The sequence below is a fragment of the Panthera leo genome, chromosome A1 (assembly GCF_018350215.1).
Source record: "Panthera leo isolate Ple1 chromosome A1, P.leo_Ple1_pat1.1, whole genome shotgun sequence".
Lineage (NCBI taxonomy): Eukaryota > Metazoa > Chordata > Mammalia > Carnivora > Felidae > Panthera > Panthera leo.
In genome coordinates, this window is record NC_056679.1 from 51,188,984 (window position 1) to 51,204,247 (window position 15,264).

Below are 15,264 nucleotides of genomic sequence, written 5' to 3' on the forward strand. Positions count from 1 at the left end.
CATTGACAAAAGGAAAAATGAACAGACTTGTAGGACAATCTCAAATGTTACTGCTGATTGTCATCGGAATCTTGGAAGACATTCGGGCAGAATATTTTAAGAAACAATGGCATCCCAAATTTGGTGAAAGACAAATTTACAGATTCAAGAAGCTGAGTGTTCTTCAAAGAGGCTAAACTCAAAGAAAATAATGACTAGACACATCCAATCAATCTGCTGAAAATCAAAACCAAAACCCAAAAAAATTCCTGAAAGCAGAGAAACATGACATACTACACAGAAGGGAATAAGATTCAAATTACCAAAAGTTTCCCATCAGAAATCATAATGGCAAAAAGACAGTGGAACAACATCATTAAAATATTGAAAGAAAACAAGAATGTACGCAGAATCCTACATCCACCTAAAATATCCTTTAGGAATGAAAGCAAAATAAAGACATTCTCAGATGAAGAAAAACAAAGACAAGTTTATCCCCAGCAGACTGCTGTACAAGAAATGCTAAAGTACTTCAGGCTGGAAGGAAATGTGGCACCTTCAGGAAAGAAGGAAGAACAGGATTAGTAAATATACAGCTAAACACAAAATACTACTTTTTCCCTTTAAGTTCTTTAAAATATTATGCCTATTGTCAGCAAAAAATAGTATACTGTATGGTGAGTGGTGAGTTTTTCAAAGCATGCAGCCATAAACATATATGGCAAGTATAACATAAAAGGGGGGGGGGGTAACGAAGTAGGGGGGAAAATGATCTGTATGGCTGCAAGGTTTCTCTATTTTAAGTGAAGCAGCACAACAGTAGCTCTAAGTAGGCTGTGAAAGGTTAGGTATATATAATGTAATTAAAATACAAAAAGATAAACTCAAAAAGGCCAATAGATATATTAAAATTCATACCAAAGAATAATCCAAAAGAAAGCAGAAAAAAGAGGAATGAAAAACAAAGAAGAAAACATAAGACAATATAATGATAGCCAACCATATCAATAATTATGTTAAATATTAATGATCTAAACTCTCCAAATAACAGCCAAAGATTGACAGAGCAAGTTGAAAAAGAAAAAAAAAAAAAAAAAAAAAAAGCAAAACCCATATTAAATAAGTTCAAGACAAAGAGTATTACTAAGGATAAAGAAAGATGTATCATAATGAAATAAAATAATAATTATCAAGAAGTGGGTTTTTTTTTATGTTTTTAATTTATTTTTGAGAGAGCACAAGCTGGAGAAGGGCAGAGAGAGAGGGAAAGAGGATCTGAAGCAGGCTCTGGGCTGACAGCAGCTAGCCAAATGTGGAGCTTGAACTCACAAACCTGAAGATCATGACCTGAGCCAAAATCAGACGCTTAAGCCAACTGAGCCACCCAAGTGCCTCTATCAAGAAATTTTAATAATTATACACATAAATGTACCTAAAGCAGAGCCCCAAAGTACATGAAGCAAAAGCTGAGAAAATTAAAAGGACAAATACAAATCTACCATTAGAGTAGATATTTTCAATACCTGCCACTCAGAAACTGATAGAACTAGACAAAACTGAGTATAGACATAAAAGATCCAAATAACACCACCAACCAACTTGAACTAATTAATACAGAACTCTATGTGCAAAAATGGCAGAACATACATTCTTTTCAAGTATACATGGTATAATCACCATGGTAGATCATATCCTAGGAGATAAGGCTTATCTCAATAAATTTTAAAAGATCGAAATCATACAAAATATGCAGAATGCAATTAACAATAATATATATAAGAAAACACAAAATATCTTAAGATTAAATAAAACAATTCTAAATAATGTATGGATCAAAGATAAAATTCAAAAAAATTAGAAAATATTTTAAACTAAATGACAAAGAATATTCAGAATATCAAAACTGTGGGATTCAACTAAAGCAGTACTTAGATGAAAATTCATAGTTTTAAATGCTTATGTTAGAAGTCTAAAATCAATGACCTAAGATTCCACCTTAAAAAACTAGAAAAAAAGAGTAAAGTAAACTCAAAGTAGAAGTTATACTGAAACAGAAAAGTCAATAAAGTAGAAAGTAAATCAATAATAGAGAAAATTAATAAAGCCAAAAGTTGTTTCTTTGAACTTATAAACAAAATTGAGAAACTTCTGGCTAATCTGATCAAACAAAAAAGAAAACTCAAACATGAAGAATGAAAAAGGGATTATCACCACAAATGTCACATAGAAAATACTAGAACAATGTTATGAGTAACTTTCTGCCAAAATGTTCAACAATTTAGATGAAATGGACAAATTTTTCTAAAACCACAAGTTACCAAAATTGACATAAGAAATAAAAAATTTGAATATCCCTATATCTATTAAAGAAAGAAACTAAATTTGTTAAAAGCATCCCCAAAAGATAATTCAGATGGTATCCCTGATGAATTCTATCATACATTCAAAAAGAAATGAGACCAATTTCATGGAAACTTTAAAAATACTCCTTTAAAAATACAGATTACTGCCCAAATCATTTTATGAGACAAGAATACCTATAATACTAAAACCTGACAAAGACATTAACGGAACAATACCCTTCATAAATCTAAACCCAAAAATTCTTAACAAAATATTACCAAATTCAACAATACATCACATTGGGAGAAAGTTTTATACCAGGAATGCCAGGTTGACTTAACATTCAAAAATTAATTTAATTTTTCCCTTCTTTCTCTTAACATATAATAATTTCAACAAATGCAGAACAGGTATTTGCCAAAATTCAAAACACATTTATGATAAAAACTATCAGCAAAGTAGGAATATTAAAGAACTTCCTCAAATTGGAAAGACCATCAAAACACCCACAGTTTACATTGTAATACTGAAAGACTGAAAGACTAATTTGTAATTATTTCCTCTTCAGATTAAGGAACAAGGAAAGATGGAACTTTCACCACTTCTATTCAGCATTGTTATGGAGATTCTTGTCACTGGAATAAAAGTTGGAGGAACATTTCTGATTTCCGGAAATCAGAAAGAATGATGATTGATTTTAGAACATTCCAGAGAATCTACAAAACAACCATTAAAATTAATTCACAGCATTCACTACAGTCCATCTATTACACTACAAAGATTCACTTGCTTCATACAAATTCTGGGAAAAGCTCCTCCAGAATTCTGGTTGGTTCTTATTTCCTGGAGAAACTTTTCAGAGGTAGTAAAGTAGGACAAACTAAAGACCCCACCACTGTGTTTCAGATGGTTTCAAGGCCAAAACATAGTTATAACCTGTTTTCTGCTAGTAATTTCAGATTCCCTTCATCTTTGGCTAGCATTTCTGCTGGTCCAGGTGGCTGATCTTGTGAGGCAGTCACCAGGCCTTGCTCATGTCCATTTACCATTATAACTGGACCAGAAAGTACCAAGAGACACCCAGCAGATCACCTGTGTGCCAAACCCCCAAGCTCCCTCATGTAACAGCAGCTCTACCTTCTCCCAATGATCTGATACATTAGCCCTGGGCAACTCCTTTCCCTAGAAATGGAGTGTCAAGCCCCAGAGGTAGCCATGCCTAAAAGTGAAACAGGACTCTGTAGTTTCTTCTGTTGGAAATGTTTCTCTTCTGAAAGCCAGGACCTTTTGAACCCCTACTGCTCAGCTACAGAGAGGAAGCATAAATTCCCCAGTGGATCACTAGAGAGTGATGCTAAGTGGAGTCACTCCTATTGCCATGTGTAATGGTTCCAGCTAGGAACCTTGCAGGGTATAATGTCAAATTGTAGGGTATCATCATCAGTTGTACCATCAAAAGATGTTTTGCTGCTCTATCTGGTCAGAAACTTCTTGATGTGGTGCATGATGGAACAGATGGATCCCCTGATTGCTAAAAAAGTGGGTTGTTTACTCTGAAATGTTATGTGGGATCTTATGCTGATGGATCAAACACTCTGTAAGCCCTCAAACAGTAGCCAATGGTTGAGCCCCTGCAAGCTGTAAAGGCAAACTCATACTTAAAACAAGTGTCAAGTCCAGTCAAAATGAATCATGGTCTCTGTGGAGGATGGTTAGATTCCACTACTCAGGCAGGACATTCAGCAACTCAGTTGCTGAAGGAGTATTGATAAGTAGAAGTCTGTTATTGGGTCTTTGCATAGCCATCATCAGTAATTTTTCCACAACACTTATAGGCCGAAAGAAACACCTAACAGTAGTGTTTATTAACTAGTTAGATCTAAATAAGTAATAAGAATTTATGCCCTATAAACTTAACCATTTGGAAAAAAACACATAAATTGAAAGAAAAATATTTTTATTTTGTTCTTGAATAGCCATAATTGCTTAAGAATAGGACATGTACGGGGTGCCTGGGTGGCTCAGTAGGTTAAGCCTCCTACTCTGGCTCAGGTCATGATCTCACAGCTCATGAGTTCGAGCCCCACGTCGGGCTCTGTGCCGACAGCTCAGAGCCTGGAGCCTGCTTCAGATTCTATGTCTCCTTCTCTCTCTCCACCCCCCCCCCCCCACTAGCACTCTGTCTCTCCCCCGCCCCCCTCTCTCTCAAAAATAAACATTAGGAAAAAATTTAAAAAAAAAGAACAGGACATATACAATGCTAAACACTGCACAACTTCTCAAACTTGGAATCAGATTGAACACGCCACCCTCCTTTTCTGTTTCACACTAATTTGTGTGCAGTGGTTGATTTGTATCACAGCAACTACCAAAAATGCAACCTCAAAAAGATATGGCATCACCAAAAAGAATGTAGCATGACCTAATGTCAAAACTGCGAACAACTTTGGGGTGCCTGGCTGGCTCAGTGAGTTGATCATCTGAGTCTTGATCTCAGCTCAGGTCATGATCTCACAGTTCATGAGTTCGAGCCCCGAACACTGAGCTGATAGTGTGGAGTCTCCTTGGGATTCTGCCTCTCCCTCTCTCTGTCTTTCCCCATCTCTCTCAACATAGATAAACTTAAAAAAAAAAAAAAGAACAAAAACTGTGAACAACCTCAAGCTAGTTATTTGTGACAGATGCTAACATGTTTCCTTTGAAATTCTGAAATATCCCATGGTATTCCTATGTGTCTGCTGTGGTGTTTCAGGGTGCCTCAGTGCAGTTTGGGAATCACTTAGCACACACATGTGTATACCCATGCATGTGCACTTCCTTTCTTACCTTAGTGGGCCCAGCACCTCCCACTAGGCTCTCCTATGACCTAACTCTAGTTATTGATTTGATGATAGCCAGTAGAGGAGAGAAAAGATGAGGACAGTAAGGGCAGCATAGTCCAGGAAACTACCCTCTAGGCTAGAAGAAGCCCACTTTTGCAGGCCCAAAGAGCTTGACAGAATTTGGGGTTTCAAGGTTTTCAAGTGTATCAACTCAGATGTCCCATCTGAAGAGTTAGGGTCCTATTCATTTCCAACTAAAGCAGACACTGGCATAGAAGACTTGTTGAGAATTCAACCCACCCTGGAGTTCTGCTACCCTTGAATTAAGTCTTGGGCCTAATCTTTAGCTTTTTTTTTCTTTCTGTTGTATAAGATGAGATTCTTTACATGATGCTAAAGAAATAACTTAACTTTCTCATTTTGCCCCCAATTACCTTCTGCCTTTGCTTTTCTCCAATCTATCAACATCAATCATCAACAACCATCTGATTATACTGTCCTAAGTAATAACTTCCCTGAACTTCTAAAAAGCTTAAAATATTTGTACCCACCAGTGCATTCCTTCTACAGGAATTCCATTCCAATTCACCACTACTGAAAGTTTAACAATTGCACAGCCACACTGTATGCCAACGGTTATTAGTATTGGCACTCCATCTACAACCCACAGTGGGTCTAGCTCTAAAACCCCATTTTAAAGTCTACTTCCTCAGATCACTCCTGGCACCACAACTGTCTTAGTTAAGGCTCCCCCAGGAAACAGACTCTGAAATCGAGATGTGCACACCAGGAGTTTACTGGGGAATATCCTCTGAACCAACAACTGTAGGAGAGTGAAGGAAGTAAGATGGAACAGAGGAATGAGCTGAATTGTAATGCAGTCACAGGAAGACCTCAGCCAATCCCATGTGGACCTCTGGTGTTGGGATAGATCTTCAAGGTTGTTCTGCCTTAGGGTAAGAGGGCCAGAGATTTATATCCCTAAAGAGTACATGTACTGGGTAGAGGCTGACCCTGCAGAAGAGGCATGACTTTGAGGGAAGCAGTTCTCTTGGCTCAGGGAAAGCTTGGAAAAGGACTTAGCCGGCAGTTTTAGCTGCCAGTATTCCCAACAGCTAGGAGCACTTGTACATGAACAAAGGGATCTGGGTGGTGAACCAAGCACCCACCACACCACTACTGGACTATTACACTATTTTAGCTAATGAGAGGAGAGAATTAGCATTTACCCTGCCTTCTCAGGAGGAACCACAGTTCATCATCAGTTGATGAGAGAAACTCTTTTTCGCAGAAGAGCACCAGCTCAAAAATACAGAAAGAATTAACAGAAGTATAAAAATCATCATTTTGAAACCCCTAATGAGATAATTGACTCAGAGAAGGATTATCAAAGAATGCTAAAACCATTAGTGAAAGATATTCACAGTGAGTGTACCGAAGTTATGACCTATGATTACCTGCTTATTGCACATGAAGAAAGGATACATTTACAGAGGAGAGATCTACTGGGTACCATCTTGCCAAAGTAATTAGACTGAGCATTATTAAACAGTGACACAACCTGAAAACATCTGGATAGGATGCAATATGTAATACTCAGTCCTATAAGCCAAATATTCTTGCTAAAAAATGTGTAACCAAAACTTAATGAAGCTTAAATCCTAACTGCCATTTATAGGAAATACAGGGATAGAAGACATGGAGACTAACAGTATCTGAGGTCCTGCCCTTAAGGAGCTAGATTTATAAGACATTCTAGAAAAGATAAGATATTAGTGACACAAAACTGATCCATGGTAGCCAGGGGCTAGTGGTAGGAGGGAATTTCCTGAAGAAACTTTTTAGAATGATGGAAATGTTCTGTACTTGACTGTGGTGATGGTCCTAAGACTCTTCAAATAAACACTTTATTTTTTTTTTTTTTATGTTTATTTTTGAGAGACAGAGAGACAGAACGCAAGCAAGGGAGGGGCAGAGAGAGAGGGAGACCTAGAATCCGAAACAGGCTCCAGGCTCTGAGCTATCAGCACACAGCCCAAAGCGGGGCTTGAACTCACAAACCGTGAGATCATGACCTGAGCCAAAGTCAGAGGCTTAACCGAATGAGCTACCGAGGGACCCCCTCAAATGAACACTTGAAAAGGGTAAAATTTATTATACACAAATTAAACCCTGATTAACCTGACTCCTCCCCAAAAAGCTGAATATTTAATGTTTTTTAATTAAAAAGAGTATTTTGACTACTCTTGATTTTTTTAAACAAGTATCTCAAAATGCAAAAGTATTTTTAAGTTAACATTTTCATTTTATTTTTAAGCCTAAACACAAGATTTTCTCTTATCTTAAGTTAGGGCTAATTTATTTCATATTTCATATTTCTACCTACCAATATGCCAACAGAGCAGTTTTTGCCTTAAAAACAGGATTCCAGAGATGTAAGAGCTATATGAAACAAATTATTACCTAATCATAAATACAGATATACAAACTCTAATCCAATCCCACATCACTAAAATACTCCTACAATAACATCTCTTTATCGTTCAAAACCATCAGTGTCTACTGAATAAAATGTAATTTGTACCTTGCTGTTCAAGCTGTCTCACCCTCTAACCACAGTCTCCATTTCCAAAATGAATTCCCACGGCTCTCCCTCATGAACACCTACATGATAGCTCTAACAGAACTCTTAATATTACCTGCACATAAACTGTACTTTCTCACCTTTTGCTCATGCTTTCACGCCAGCCCAGAATGCCATTTTCTTTAACACTTTTGTAAGTACCTGTCTTTGTATTTTTCACCATTACCCAGATAATAAACTCAAGTGTAGAAACTATGTCTTATACAGCTTTATTGGGCCAATGGTTAGCACCAAGTAGTAATCCCTTAACTTTGTTGGACTGACTACTTAACCTCTTAAAACCAAAATCCCATGCATCTGATATAAAAAGGCTAAAGGAACTAAGTGGGTTTAGCTTAAAGAAAAGCAATTCCCCATTTTAACCATAATCTCTATTGTTTCTACTTTGTTATTCTACCACTTCAACCGACATACCCTGACTCTTCTGTATCTCCTGGTCTATCACTCCCCTCCTTGACATCACTTTCATTTTTACCGAAGGATCAATCAATGTCACCAAACTTTCGCTTTCTTTTTTTTTTGACCTCCAGTCACACTTTAACCTTGAACCAATTCAACCAACAGCTTTCCCATTTCTTTGTTGAGTGGGAAAACTTACAATATCATGCTGATTAGAGTTTTAAATATATAATTTTAATAGTAACAATAGCGGCAGCTGCTGACATTTAATGAACATTACCCTGTACTAACACAATGTGCTTTTAATAGTCCTGTAAGGTTACAGCTAAAGAAACAGACAAAGAAATGCAATTAACTTGCCCAACTTAGAAAAAGGTAGAACTGGGATTTGAACCAAGGCAGTCTGCCTCTAAGGTAAATTTAGCCACAGAGCTATAGTTCTTCCCAAATGCAATGCTATACTGCCATTCACATACAGAAACGATCAAATATTCCTTTACTCATTTCCAGTCCAACCTTTTCCTCAAGCCAATGTTCCAATTTTGATTCATTCATTTGTATAAAAAATATATTTATTGAGTCAATGAATAGATGAAATCATTATTCTCACATTCATCACAGTCACTGAGACCAAAAATTAGAATAAAACCTGATTTTTGCCCCATCTTTAAGTCCTCAAATGCCATATGTCCCCTCACTCTCAGCAGAAATCAACAATATTTAACAGCACTTAATGTGTCAAGCACTTTACATATATGGATTGGTTTAATCTACAAAACAATCCTCATTATTATTATCCCCATTCTACATACAAGAAAAGTAAGGCATAAACAAAGACAAAAGTAAACAAGCGGGACTATATCAAAATAAAAAGTTTCTGCACAGCAAAGGAAACTATCAATAAAATGAAAAGGCAAACTACAAAATTTGAGAAAATATATGCAAACCATATACCTGATAAGAGGCTAATATCTAAAATATATAAGGAACTCATATATTCCAACAGGAAAAACAAATAGCAATGATAAACCAACCAATTAAAAATGGACAGAGGATCTGAAAAGATATTTTTCCAAAGAAGACATACAGTTGGCCAACAGGCACATGAAAATATGCTCAGTATCACTAGTCATTAGGGAAATGCAAATCAAAACCACGATGAGATTATTACCTCACACATAGAATGGCTATGATCAAAAACAAGAAATAACAAGTGTTGGCAAAAATGTAGAGAAAAGAAAAACCCGTGCACTATTGATGGAAATGTAAACTGGGCAGCCACTGCGGAAAACAATATGGAGGTTCCTTGGGCACCTGGGTGGCTCAGTAGGTTAAGCATTTGACTCTTGATTTCGGGTCAGGTCATGATCTCACATTAGTGAGATCAAGACCCACTTTAGGCTCCACACTGAGCGCAGAGCCTGCTTAGGATTCTTTCACTCCCTCTAAAATAAAATTAAATAATTAATTAATTTTAAAAAAAGGAAGAAAAAACAGTATGGAGGTTCCTCAAAAATTAGAAAACAGGGTAGCCTGGGTGGCTCAATCAGTTGAGCACCTGACTTTGGTTCAGGTCATGATTTCATGGTTCGTGGGTTCAAGCCCCACATTGGGCTCTGTTGCTGACAGTTTGGAGCCTGCTTTCGATTCTGTGTCTCCCTCTCTGTCCCTGCCCTGCTCATGCTCTGTCTGTCTCTGGGTCTCAAAAATAAACATTAAAAAAAAATGTTGTTTTTTTTTTTAATTAGAAAATAGAACTACCATATGATCTAGCAATTCCTCATTAGAGTATTTTTCCAAAGTAAATGAAAACACTAACTCAAAAGATATCTGCACCCCATGTTCACTGCAGCATTACTTACAATAGCCAAGACATGGAAGCAAACTAAGTATCTATCAATGGATGAACAGATTAAGAAAATGTGGTATATAAGGGTGCCTGAGTGGTTCAGTCTGTTAAGCTTCCAACTTCAGCTCAGGTCATGATCTCACCGTTCGTGAGTTCAAGCCCCACATGGGGGTCTGTGCTGACAGCTCAGAACCTGGAGCCTGCTTTGGATTCTCTGTCTTCCTCTCTCTCTCTCTGCCCCTCCCCCGTGTGTGTGTCTCTCTCTCTCAAAAATAAACATTGAAAAAAAAGAAAATGTGGTATATATACACGACTGAACATTATTCAGCCATAAAAAAAGAAATCTTGCCATTTACAACAGCATGGATAAATCTTGAGGGCATTGTGCTAGATGAAATAAGTCAGGAAAGACAAATACCATAAGATCTTATCTATACGTGAAATGTAAAACCAAACAAAAAACCTAAACTCATAAATTAACAGAGAACAACCTGGTAGCTGGGACGGAGATGTGTGGTGGGTAAAAACAGGTATAGGTGTTCACAAGGTAAGGTTATAAAATAAGTAAGTCATGACGATGCAACGTACAGTGTGGTGACTATCGTTAATAATACTGTATTGTATACTTGAAAGTTGCTAAGAGAGTAAATCTTAAGAGTTCTCATCACAAGAAAAAAAAAAGTTTTAAGTATGTGGTGATAGATGTTTATGCCTGTTGTGGTGATCATTTTACAATATATACAAAAATGGAATTATTATGTGGTACACCTGAAACTAACATGTTACATGCCAATTATTTCACAATAAAATTTTTCTTAAAAAAATCTGAAGCATATAAGTTATATATTGTACCTAAGGTCACACAGCTAAAAAGTGGTAGAGCCAGGTTTTAAAACCAGTCTAGCTTCTGGGGTGCCTGGGTGGCTCAGAGGGTTAAACAACCACCTCTTGATTTCGGCTCAGGTAATGATCTCACAGTTCATGAGATAGAGCCCCCTGTCAGGCTCTGCATAGATAGTGAGGTACCTCTCTTCCTCTCTCTCTGCCCCTCCCTCCCTCCCAAAATAAATAAACATTAAAAAAATAATAATAAACTCGTAAAACTAAACTAGCTTCAGAGTCCAAGCTCTTAACAACTTCACTAGAATGCCATCAAAGTCACTGACTCCATTAGGCTTGGATCCCTCAACTACTCTACAGGACATCTAAAACATAATTCACAGTAATTCATTCAACAATGACTGTTATCTCGTTTGCCTGGTTTTTTCCTTGAACACAAGCTTCTTTCCACCTCAGAGCCTTTATAATTTCCTAAAACACTCTTACTCTAGATCTGACTTCCCATTATTATGATTCAACTTAAAGGTCTACTGCCAAAGAAACCTACCCTGACCACCCTACCTAAAATAGCTCCCCCACTATAAATCATCTATCAAATGAAATCAGTTTTCTTTCTTTCATAGTTACGTATCACTACCTGAAACTATCAGTTGTTTATTTCTCCCCTCTAGTGTGGAAGTTCTAAGAGAGTAGAGACCTTTTCTGTTTTGCTCACTGCTACGTCTTCAGCACATAAAACAGAGCCTGGCACACAGAAGACATTTGGTATTTACAGAATGGATGCCAAAAATTGTGCTATACATTGGGATTACTAAGATGAATATGATGTAAGTCTTACGCTCAATCAACTCTAGTCTTTATTCAATGGCTAACCTCTTTACCTGACATCTTAAACTTGTCCCTGAAATCTCTCTGACTTCTCTTACATCAATTATCTCCTCTCTCACTTCTTTAATTTCTCTTTCTCCACATACTGAACATTTCCCAGCCACTCTTCCATATTTGAATATCCTTCCCTCAACCCTGCAACTCCATTACCCCAACATCTCCTAATGACTCCTCACCACATCTATGACCACTTCCTCAACAGTCATCAGTGACCTGGAAAGTGTTCTCACTTTTTTAAGGAGTTAACACTTAGCTAAGGACTTTCAATCCACTTTCTTAGGACCAGAGCTGCCACTGTCTCACAGCTGTCTTACTTTTTATTATCTTTTTTTTTTCAACTTCCTTTACTGTCTCCTTTTTCTCACACCTTTAAATTTGAAGCTCACTAGAGCTTCATCCTCTATTCTTGCTCCCTTCTCTGTCTGCTAGATCTCTTCTTCTACTCGAACTCAACTAGTACCCCTATTCAAATAATTATCCTATTCATTCACAACCTAAATCCTAGCTCCACTAGCCCCATCATATTTAATAAGAAATGTGATTGAATTCTTAAGCAAATATTCAATAAAGGATAGTTGCAGGCTGACTTAGATAAAATAATGTGAACTAAAATAAGCAATAATGTTCTAAACAAGCACTAGAAGGCAATATTACACAACTTAAGGCTGGTTTCCATGACTACTTCTCGAAATACTTGAATTTTTCATAAATTGTAATTGGCCGCTTGTACAAAAATGGATCAAAGACTAAAAATCACTCATAAATTTTATATGTGTGATTAAAATACATTAATTTTGTCTAAAACTGTTAATCTAGTTCCAGATGCACAAAACTGTATTGTTACATAAGTATATTAGGAGAAAGTTAAAATAGGAATATATCAGTAGTAAATCCTAAGACTGGAAGAACATACAAAATAAATTTAAATTCTTTGAGAGGGATCTGTAAAGATGTACCACAATTCAGAGACTCACAGCTCAAAATTATACCCAACACAGAAAACTGTCTAGTGAGGTTCTGTGCTATTTTCAAAAACATGAGCAAGAAGTAGACTTGTGCCACTGTGGCCTTCAGTTTGTATAGCAGAAGGTAGTTACATATATTTACATCCATCTAATAAAACTGCCCAATCCTGTCAACAATTATAGACATGAGAAGACTGGTTTACCCAGAAGTGTGAACAAAGCTCCATCTTTACAACTCTGCAAAGGATAAGAACCCCAGTACACTAAGGTAAATTACAAACACCTGACTTACAGCCTAGGCCCTTTCATAATGAAAGAAAAGGGCATCTTCTTATTGTCTAACACACTGAACATTCAATAAATACCATAAACTCTCTGTAACTCATTTGACAAAATACTACTATGCTTTCCCCATGTGTTGCAAGAAGCTGTGAGGAAAAAAAAATGATGAAGCCAACTCCCAATTACCACTGTCAAAGCCAAGCTGGTGAAACAAGTCAGTCATCATCCTTCGGGGTATGTGGCATGTAAGGACAAGGAAAAGAAAACAATAGGAAAGCCCTCAGCAAACACACACACACACACACACACACACACACATCTTAAGAAAAGGAAAATGAAAGTGATTTAATATCTTCTACATGGAGGAAGCTGAAGATGCAGCGAGCCTAGGATGAGATGTAGTAGCTACTCAAATTTTTTAGTTGGTGGGAGGTAAATATTGTATAACCAGTCATATTTTGAAGTTCTACAGCTTTCCCCTTTCCCCACAAAACCCCCTAACCCACTCTACTCTAAAGCCTATAAGTGACAGAGGAAATAGAACATAAGATGAAGGGAAATGGCCGATGGGACATCAGAACACAAGTGCAGCTGCAATCACATCTCTAGAATACCAAAAGGTCCAGTTACCAAAGTACAGCTCTAAAAATCTGTATCAGACACCTTTCACATCCACATAAATCTCCCATCTGCATCCCTTTTGCATAAATCTTTTAAATTTAAACTCCATGCCTTATCCTAAAGCATGATTATCTAAAACTCATCCTATATATATGACACTATCCTTAACCTACACCACTGCTCCCGTCAGTGAAAGGCAGATTTTTTATGGGAGGTGGAAAGTGGAGGATGGAATACCATTGGGGGGTTGGGGTAAGAATACGTGCAAATACCATTGCGGCAGAGATACTGGAAACGCCACTTCCCTCACCACTTTTGCAAATTCTCTCCGTGCACTGCCCTCTTCCCCTCAACCAATCTCTCCTCCTTCCTCAACAATACACACACACGTGTCATAACCGACTGGTACCATCACCTTTTCTAGCATCCCATGCTACCTCCCATTCTCACTAACCCCCCACAAAGACAGTCACACATACACACAGAGCAGAAACTGTTGTCACCGCACCCTCCTATCTCAGTTAGTGCTTCTACCACCCAGCATCTAGCGCTTGTAGAAAGCTTAGTAACCAGGTACGTAGACACACTTACATACATGCACGCGCGCACACACACACACACACACACACACGCGGTATGTGGCGCAAGAAGGACACTGAAGACGCACCTGGAGGCTGGGTGTCCAGCGCTGCTGCCCCCTTGGTCCCTGTCACTGAGCGCAGCTGTGTAAATCCTCCGGTAGCGGTCGGCCAGGGCCCGGCCTGACAGCAGCAGCTGGTAGTGACCCCGGGAGTCCGCGGCCGGCAGCCCCAGCCCCAGCCCAGCGGCAGCCAAGGAGCCCTCAGGAACCGGCATGAACAGCGCCCCCGGCGCCGGGGAGGAAGAGATGGTGGCGGCTGGGAAGAATCCGTCCCCGCCGGGCCCCGAGGAGGCGGCGGCGGGGGAGGCAGTCGCTGAGCACATCATCATCCTCGCAGCCGCCGCCGCCGCCTCGTCCCCGCGGGCCGGGCAAGCAGACACGCGCGCGCACACACAGCCCTTTTCCAACGACGACGGCTCCGGAGGCGGCCTCTGGCTCCCGCAGCACGAGACTACAAAGACAGCGTCCTCCTCCTCCTCCGTCTTCTCCTCCTCCCCCCTGCGCCGCCCTCGCCGCTACTGGGACCGCTCATCTAACCCCGCCACCTCGGGAGTGTGAGGAGGAGGCGGTGCCGCCGCTGCCGCCGCCGCCACCGCTGCCACCGCCGGGGCTACCCGCAATGGGAAGCTGCCGGCCGCACTGGGCATGCGCCACTCCTCGCACATGCTCAGTAACCCCAGGCCCTTTCCCTCCCCCCCCCCCCCCCCCCCTCGCCACCACTCCCTCCGCCTCAGGGCTTTGGGTGTGGGGAGGTTGAGTGGTGAAGAATCTGAAAGAAAGCCACTTCTCCGGGTTTTACTAGCAGCTTGAGGAAGAGTAAGGAAAGCGCTGGGAAGGCTGTCAGCTACATGCTATTGGCATCAGGTAAAGGGGTTCCCTCCAGGTGGGAGAACTTGGACCAGAAAGAGGAAATGTCCCACCACCAGGGAATGAGTGTCACGCACTCCTGCTACTTTTTTCTCAAAGGTTGTGCTGCCAACATGCAGATTTAC

At 39.3% G+C, this 15,264-nt stretch overlaps 1 protein-coding gene across 12 annotated transcripts in view; it reads right to left on the reverse strand.

Moving 5' to 3' along the window:
* The window catches only part of MYCBP2 (MYC binding protein 2), a 283,218-nt gene extending 268,281 nt beyond the window's left edge, over window positions 1-14,937 (reverse strand). For 11 of the 12 annotated variants that reach the window (XM_042928333.1, XM_042928362.1, XM_042928341.1 and 8 more), the window contains exon 1: window positions 14,300-14,930. In XM_042928333.1, the coding sequence (XP_042784267.1) occupies window positions 14,300-14,601 (302 nt within the window). In that variant the 5' untranslated portion in view covers window positions 14,602-14,930. Of the gene's footprint in view, window positions 1-14,299 lie in introns of all 12 variants that reach the window. The other variant, XM_042928370.1, reaches the window with a different exon arrangement.
* Window positions 14,938-15,264: the final 327 nt, after the last annotated feature.